Below are 9295 nucleotides of genomic sequence, written 5' to 3'. Positions count from 1 at the left end.
GTATATATATATATATATATATATATATATATATATATATATATATATATATATATATATATATATGTATGTATATATTAGCTTAAGAGTAAGTTTTATTTCCATTTATGTATGTATGTAAATTTATTAGCTTGTTTATTTACTTAAACTACTTTTGTTTTTAATGACAAAAGATAACATACAGAAATTGAGGTTAACAGAAGCACATAGCCTACAGATAAAACATAAGTGATACAAGAACATATAGAACACATAAAAAGGGAATAAGCTTGATTTTTCTCCATTGTAACAGAAGATTACAACAGTTCTTTATCCGCCACAGTGAGGGAAGTTTGTCCCAAAGCTTGCTGCTGTATTTATACCCTACACCTTAATGAAGGGAGCTTCATTCGGCTGTGAAGGTGACTACAAACAAAGTGGGAGTGAGGGGGGTCTGGTTTGGGAAAGGCCCAGGACAGCTTCCCTGTTTACTCCAGTCAGCACAGTGGTCATCTGATCGCAGCCTTCTAAAAGACTTGAGTAATGCGTGAATTACTGATTCATCATTATGTGGGATATGTACAAATTTTTGTGCAATACTTTTTGCAGGAAAACGTGCCAACAGTGCAGGACAACAGTCTGAATTCATCAGGCAGGTCTCAAATAAAACAACATGTCTACAGCCACACTGTGAAGATGTAATGCTCATGAACACAGTTTCTGGTTAAATGAAAAAAAAAAATAAAAAAAAAAATACTTTGATCTTTACCTGCGGAAGCCAAGAATTCCCAATTCCCCAATTGCTTTTTAAATTTTTTTGTATCTTATTTGCTGGCATAAATTATCTCCTTATTTCAGCATGATGATAAAATTGTCTCGTTATCTAGAGAAAATAGTGTATTAAGATAACAAAACAGTAATATCAGTTAGGGGTGTAAATCACCAGCTTCATCACGATACGATATTATATTGATTTGTTTGGATGATGATACGATGTTTGCCGATATCACAATGTCTGTCACGGTACAATTTTGATTCGATTCGATTCGATCGATATGACGCGATATCATATGTCCATCTAACACAATCAGGGCAAGACTCAGCTGTCTATCTACACCTCAAGGAGAAAGTACACTCCTTCGAAGACAGCAATGTGCACATTTTGGACAGGGAAGACCGATGGTTTGAAAGAGGTGTAAAAGAAGCCATCTACATGAAATTGGAAAAGCCATCTCTCAATAGAGGAGGAGGTCTGCGACACCACCTATCCCCCACCTATAATGCTGTCCTTTCATCCTTGCCCAGGAGGCTTAACAACTTAACCTCTAAAAACAACGGTCGTTCACAAATGGCCTCATGTGACTCTAACGACTCCAGTGACATCCGTTGCAGCAGGAGTTTCAACGACTGTCCTTGACACACCATTGGAGCACTAACGAACCAGTGACATCATTGGCCTTGTGAAGACCTCCCCAGAGGTTAAATACCTGGGTGCTTCCACACCAGTTTGTCAGACTAGTTTCAGCCTAGTCAGACAAGCATGAACTGATGAAGCCTCTTGGATAAGAGGTGAAACGTCTTCTAGGACAAAACCAAGTCCAGTTGCATTCGATTCAATTGCCTTGAGACAACTTGACATTAGATCGCTAGCTAGCTACCAAGACCTTAGCATAAAACTAATGGTTTTTTTTGTTTGTTTCTTTTGTTTGATTAGAGAAAATGATATTATACATAATACCTTTAAACAAAATTAAACTAAAATGATATGATTATTAATTTATTTTTTAAAGGTCCAGTGTAGGATTTAGGGGGATATTTTGGCAGAAATTGATTTAAATATTCCTAACTATGTTTTCATTAGTATGTAATCACCTGAAACTAAGGTGATCATGTTTTAATTATCTTAGAATGAGACTTTTATGTCATTGATGTATAAAGAGACCTGGATACAGCGTTGGAGGTGAGCCCCCATTCATTCCTATAAATATTGCTCAGTGATGCATGAAGCCAAAAAGACATGTTTCTGTGGTATGAAATTACCCATATTCTCCACCGTATTTTCCTACATGCTTGGAACATAAAAGAAGTTTAATTTCATTGTAGTCTCCAACCTCACCACTAGATGCCACTAAATCCTTCACACCAGACCTTTAAATCTTTATGAATGAAGGAAATGCATTTGTGGGTTTCTTTTGTTGCTTGCGCAGCCCTGTTGCTGAAGATTTCTCTTAACACTCAAATTTGGAGTGTGCCCCTGGAAAAACCTTTCTTTGGAGGGCCATGTAGCCCTTACACTTCACCCTAGCCAAGAATCAGGACACCCTATCGTTATGTGAACTCTCAACTCAAGCTAAGGGGTTAGGGCTAAGTGGTAGGGGCACAGGGTGTATTGGGATTGAGTAAAGACTTTGTCTGCAACTTGCAAATACATTCCAATCAACCTGTTAGCATTGTTGACTTCACTGATACTGAAAAATAAATGAGATGCAGCATAGTATCTAACTAAGCTTAAAGTCACTTTTAGGCTTGTCAGTCAGGATGTCGGTGCATCAGAACAATCACTGCAGGATAAGGTGACAAGTGCATTTTTCTAACATGAGGCTGCACAGCACAACTAGGGTGCCATTATCACTAGTTGTGTATGGCTGCTCTCATGAACAAGCAAGATTTAGATCTTTATAAGAATTGTCAAATCAATGTAAAAAGATCATTGACTTTATTTTTCAATGTTTCGTTTGGACTGTTGGATTGAAAAATGGAAAACTAGAAAACTTTTACAACCTTAAAAAAAGAGCACATTTGACTTGTTTTACAATCACAAACTCAGCAAGCTAAAAATATTAGCAGGAACTTGTTTGGGTGACACAAACACCATTCTCATTTTCTTTTGTTTTTTATGTTGTACTTTCCAGACAGACAAGAACGGCTGTGCTACTTTTATTTTCAAGATGTCAACTGTCCCGCAACCAAACTTCCCCCCAATTTTTCCCCGCTTTTTTTTGCTGCCAGAAGATAATCTGGTTCTCAGTGCCAAGGTGACAGAGGATGGGACAGGTATGGGTTTTTTTTTTCAGTTATTTTTGGAAACAGTGTATTTTGTTTTAAGAAGGTTGCACACTGTTTTAACAGGGAGCCTTTTTTTTAACAGGAATTTCACACTCACAAGGAAAAGCAGTAAAGATTTCTTATGTCATTGGAAAGCTTTCTTTTATTGATACACCCAAGATTTATGACCAGGGATCAGCTGTGGAAGGAAAAGTAAGTGCAAAGCAGTTGTGATTGTGTACACAGTAAAACTGAAATAATAATGACTTTCAGTGATACGACTTTGTGGTTCCAACAGGTTAAAGTGGTTCACTACAATGATACACCCATTCCTGACACAGTGGTCTACCTGTTCAGTGGTGGCACGTGGTCATCGCATCTGTTACAGAGCCTCACAACAGACAGTTATGGTGTTGCCACTTTCTCATTTAACACATCGACTCTGAACAGGGACATCACACTTAGAGTAAGTGAGATTATATTGAATTTATGTCCATGAACCAGTGTTTTCTGTCACAGCAGTACAGTTTCATGAGCTACATTTGGTTCTGGGATACACACTGGAGACTTGTAGAAATAAAAGGACCTTCAGTGTTTCCCCTAGGATGGAGTTGTAGCAGCGGAGGTGAAGCACACACATGGAAAAAAAAATTTCACACGCGCAAAACTTTTTTGTACGCTTGCAAAGCACAGCCTGCTGGGATGTTTCTATGTATCTACTGGCACCAGAAGGGCTCTTTAGGACTAAGTACATACAGTATATTTGTGCACAGTAATGAGCAGGTGAAATGTCTGTCTAGCTTACATATGAGGTGTCTCAAGATTTAGGAAAATACAATTTCATTGAACATAATAAAACTAAAAAGTCAGTTGACATGCTGCCGTTTTGTGCTATGACCTATTTAAGTGCTGGAAGTTGTTATTTATGTCACAATGCCTGAACGCAACACAGACTTCGCTCCAACTGAGTGTGCGTACAGTGCCGTGCTGTGCTGCTGTGCAAGCAGCTTGTTTGTCTGTGTGTAACAGCAGTCTTTTGATGGTTATTAACACACTGTCCATAATAATAACTATGTTAGGTAACAAACTGCATCGGGCTTGGGTCGGGTTTGGTCAGGAAAATGCGGCCCAAGCCGTGCTCTAGCGTGCTCACATGAGTGTGCGGCGGTGCGGCGCTGCTAGTTGCATATAGGGGAAACACTGACCTTCTGTCACCAGTGGGCAGAGGTGGAAAGTAACTATTTACATTTACTCACGTTACTGTAATTGAGTAGTTTTTTTGTGTAATTTGTAATTTTTTCAGTAGTTTTTGAAATCTGTAATTGTACTTTTACTTAAGTAAATTTTGACTGAAGTATTGTACTTTGCTACATTTGAAATCACATCCGTTACTAAGAAGGAAAAAAAAAAAGAGAAAAAGTTTTCGGCTAAATGGAAACCAAAAGGGTGAATGTCGGAAATCTCGCGTGGAATTAACCCAGAACAAGCGGCCAGTGCCGGCGAGTTACTGGAGAGAGAGATGGAGAAGGGTGGGAGTGCTTCGGCAGAAGCAGACGCAGCAGTTGAAATTAACGAAGAAATGAACGAAACGAAAGAAAACCCCGTGTGCACAGTGCCGTTTATAATTGTAGGTCAGAAAAATGTGGCCCGAGCCGTGCTCTTGTGTGCTCACCTGTGTGTGTGTGTGTGTGTGTGTGTGTGTGTGTGTGTGCGTATGTGTGCGTGCGCGCATCGGGGCTGAACTCCGCCGTGCGCAATACAGAGAGCAGAGGAGGATTGTAAATTTGCGACCATGTAGAGACAGAAATGACATGCCGTCGTTTAAACAATATAAGTCATCACGTTATAAAGTGAAACGTTTCACCATATAACACTATAAATAGTATATTGTTATGTTATTATTATATGAAGCATCCATCGCGCAAAATAATATAGCTTTAGTTTATGAAGAGATAAGACGGAGCCCTCTCCTCTTATATGCTTTACTCACAAGTGTGTGAATTGACCTGGATATGAAGTGTCCGTAGCGCCAAATAATATAACGGTAGTTTCTAAAGAGCTAAGACAAAAAAAAGAAAAATAAATCAGCAGCAGCGGTCATATTTCAGCAGCGGAGCACCACCGCTGCTAGTTGCATATAGGGGAAACACTGTTGCTCAATGGATTTGTTCTGTTTTGGAATACACAGTATTCTTCCAAATTAGTGTGAGTGTATTTTAATATTCAGAATTTCGCTTCGACAAGCTCTCTCTTTTTTGACCATACACCTGTTTGCATCCCTGAGAATAATGCCCAACAATATTGCTCAAAAAGTTGCTCTGTGTATCAACAGTCTAACAGTTGTGTTGGTGAGTCAAAATGAATGAGGGCTGCGCAATATTAGACAAAACTGACAATGTGACAACGATTTGGTATACTGCGATATGTATTATATACAGTGTATTGCAATAACTTGAATAGCTCTATTTGGAAAGAAGTCATCATTTGGGATTTGTAAAGGCTGTATTTGTATGAAATATACATTTTACAATCAAACTGTCATGGAAACTGAGAACTTCACAACCTAAAGTATTAACCAGCAAAATAAGTATGGCATATTGCCTTTGACTAATATTATATTGATATGATGAACTTATACTGCGAGTCTCACAATGTGACTATTGCACAAGAACACATTGCGATGGTGATGCTCTAATGATATTGTGCAGCCCTAAATTTAATTGAATTCTGCGGTTCATCATAGAAAAATAACCAGTTTTTGGATTGGATTTATGACCCCTGGACCATTTTTGCACTGCATAGGAGTGACCCCCATCAAGTTGTTGGAAGTAGCTAAGTAACTTCTACTTTAAGTACATTTTAAACAAACTACTTTTTACTTTTACTGAGTAGATTTTTAGATGGGTAGCTTTACTTGTATTTAAAGGACAACTTCGTTATTTTTCAACCTGGGCTCTATTTCCCCATGTGTATGTGTGCGTATGATTCATGGGTACCACTCGTTCTAAAATTGGTTCAGTATTGAGCTAAAACGGTAATGGGGGCAAATGCCTCCCCGGGACTCATTTACATTACCAAGCAGGGACAACTTCCGCCTTTCTGCTCCAGCACTGACTGACAGCTGACTCCACTCATTCACACTCACCACTGCCCCAGGGCCGCTACTATATGCTATCTACAGAGATAGCACTGGCGATCTGAACCGGTCAGTAGCGAAAAAAAGCACTTTTATACGGGACGCATTTGCCCTGATAACCGTTTTAGCTCGTTTCGCAGCTCAATACTGAACCAATTTTAGAACAACTGGTACCCATGAATCATACGCACACATACACATGGGGAAATAGAGCCCAGGTTGAAAAATACCGAAGTTGTCCTTTAAGTAGAATTTCATCAAAGTAAAGGTACTTTTACTTGAGTAGAATTTTTCAGTACTTTTTCCACCTCTGCCAGTGAGCAAACTGACATGAAAGGTGGCTTTTGGCGTCAGTGTCTGATGCTGAAAGCACTGCCAAAGCTGCGGTATTTGACAACTTTTAAATGAGACCGGGCTGGAAAGGCATACTGCATATAGATCTATACTGGGATCAAATGTTTCATCATCAGTATTGTGATTACACGGTCCAGCTTTGTTTTTCTCACTTGGGTCTTAGATGTGCACCCTTTGTGTTTTCCAGGACCTCCTGATTCACTAATAAAAACTACATGTGACTAATTTAACCACTGTTAGTTGATGCTTCTTCTCAACACCCCAGGCTCGTCTTACAAAAACGCCAGAGCACACAGACAGACGCCCACACTATCAGGAGGCAGTTCACACCTTGTCCCTGATCCGGCCACCTTCTCCTCATTCTAAAACTGCCTGTTCTCTGGAGTTGAAGAAGAAGGACAAACCACTTCGCTGTGATAGAGAAGAGACTATCTCCATCCAATACACTATAGCTGGACAGAGCCAGAGCTCTGTGGATGTGATGTATTTGGTGAGTCCTGGTGAAGTCGCCTGTTTCTTTACCCATAGTGTGACCCCTAATCAGATGGATTATCCCCAAGTCAAGTGGGCTGCAGCCTGCAGGTCTTCCTTTAATTTTCCTACAATGTTGTTTTTTGTTGTTTGTTTTGTTTTTTCAACATTGCTGGTGGTCACCTTGCAGTCCACACTGAGGGCCAGACCAACTGGCATTTGGTAGAATTGCCCAATGGCCAGTCTGAGCCTGTCTGTAACTGAAGTATCCTGTCAAGGGTAATAAGGTTTTACACAGCAGAGTAACTTATTGATTTATGTTTTTCAGATTTTATCCAGAGGGGCCATTGTCATGCAAGGATTTAAAAAGGTTGAGCACAGTGAACAAGGTAGGTTAAGATTGTTCCTTAAATGATGAGTTTAGCTGCAGGCTTGTAGCCTCATTTCCATGTTCTTTATGTATTATAGCCAAATAGACTTCCGACTGCTGTTTCACTGATCAGTGGAGGCATGTGAATGATGATTGTTGTTTCTATCTCACACAGGCTCTGCCCTCTACCTGACTCTATGGGTAATACTGCTCCAATCACAAGCATGCGTTCACACACTGAGATCTGAATAAATGTAGCCGAACAATGGGACGTGCCTACCTAAATACGTGCGGAACCCACTGTGTATAAGGAGGTGGCTTGCCTACCATCAGTCAACCTACACCCTGTTTGGTGACAGCGAATTGAACACTGTTTGTGTGCTTTGGTGTGTGGCCAGTAAGGCCCTAGCCAAGAGACGCCCTGCGAGATGGCTTTGTGAATGCATCTGCCAAGCCAATAGGCAGGTGGACAAGGACCGTCCCGCTGTGGTCTGTGCCCACTCCAGAGAGTGTCGGTGGACTTGGTCAGTGGGGTGAATGTCGAGGATGTCTGTAGGGCAGCATCAATGGTCTACACCCCGTCTGTTCATACGTTTCTATCTCTTGGACATGTTGGGGTCTTTTTCAGGGTCTTGCTCACTGGAGCGACACAGGACTGGTAAAAAGGGTTTGGTGTATGTCAACGGTGTTGCACCTGACTCCCCTTTTGGCGTGATACACAAACATGTTTCCTTGCTCCTTGATGACCTGGGAAATGTGGGGTGCAGGGTGTCTGTTGCTTGTCTGTTGACCCCTGCAAGGTTAGGCTGAAGCTCCGGCCAGTTCAGTTGCTCACCTGGGTTGGCTAGGGCCCCCTACTAGAAGTCAAAGGCTACAGTGAGTAACCTTAAGCTGGTCAGGTTCAGTAAAGCTTGGTTGATGTTATGTCGTGACAGGGTGTTCATTCATTGGGCTCCACCTGCTGAAGAGGGTGTAGATTGACTTATGGCGGCACCTCTCATATACAGTGGTCTCCAGATGTGTTCATGTAGGCGTGCCTGATTGGCCAGCTGTCAGTGTATGAACCTGTGCTCATGATTGGAGGAGTATTACCCACAGAGTCCAGTAGAGGGCTCCACCCGTGCTGATAGAACTAGGGTTACAATATTGTAATCTTCATTTTAACATTTGATCTGTTGTTTCAGTGTCGGAGGGTGAGGTGTCCTTTGAGTTGAAAGTGTCTCCAGACATGGCACCAGTTGTCCAGGTTGTGGCTTACGCCATCCTCTCCAGTAAGACTGTGATCGCCACCAGTGCTGACTTCTCCACTAAGAAATGCTTCAGTCACAAGGTCAGTGTGAGAAAAAGGCATGTGATGTGCCAGGTTGATATTTAACTCTCTCTTTGGTAAAGACTTTATATGATGATGTTTCGTTTAGATATTAGATTTATCGTACAAGTGATCAAAATTTTCTGGTGAAAGACAACAGCCTGAACTAAGAGAAAACACTTGTAACAGAATATGTTATCATTAGTCGGTAAACAGTAGTACTTCCCTGATCAGTGTGAGCTATTTGACTAGCCTGAGTCTACTGAAGCTCCCAGAACCTTCAGTCTGACATCTCCTCCATTGAAGGCGATTTACAAAGGGGAGGGAATTAGATTTTTCTCTAACCAATCAGTAGAGATCAACGACTCACCCAGAATCTGACTTCATTAGTATCCATGCCTCAGGGGTGCCGAAAACAAGCGAACATTGCCCGTTTAAAATGTCTCCGTCGTCGTGCACACCCAGCTGCATCGCCGTTAAATCCAGTTTAGCAGCTTCCTTAATTTGGTCCTCCATTAACGCGAGTAGTGGCGAAATACCTCGATAGCATCGTTAATGTGGTCTGTAGGATCTGTAGCGGTCGCCATTGTTGCTATCCTTACCAGTTACCCACTGGCGTACAGCTTGACAT

The 9295-nt window shown here is 41.1% G+C and overlaps 1 protein-coding gene across 2 annotated transcripts in view; it reads left to right on the top strand.

Moving 5' to 3' along the window:
• The window catches only part of LOC126403977 (alpha-2-macroglobulin-like), a 54092-nt gene that overhangs the window by 13356 nt on the left and 31441 nt on the right, over positions 1-9295 (top strand). For both annotated transcript variants that reach the window (XM_050066901.1, XM_050066893.1), the window contains exons 9-14: positions 2892-3033; positions 3128-3237; positions 3323-3490; positions 6780-7004; positions 7314-7374; positions 8540-8685. In XM_050066901.1, coding sequence (XP_049922858.1) covers positions 2892-3033; positions 3128-3237; positions 3323-3490; positions 6780-7004; positions 7314-7374; positions 8540-8685 — 852 coding nt within the window. The remainder of the gene's footprint in view (positions 1-2891; positions 3034-3127; positions 3238-3322; positions 3491-6779; positions 7005-7313; positions 7375-8539; positions 8686-9295) is intronic.

This window comes from Epinephelus moara, chromosome 2, assembly GCF_006386435.1.
Source record: "Epinephelus moara isolate mb chromosome 2, YSFRI_EMoa_1.0, whole genome shotgun sequence".
NCBI lineage: Eukaryota > Metazoa > Chordata > Actinopteri > Perciformes > Serranidae > Epinephelus > Epinephelus moara.
The sequence above is the reverse complement of the archived record's forward strand: the minus strand, read 5'-3'. Positions and strand labels throughout refer to the sequence as shown.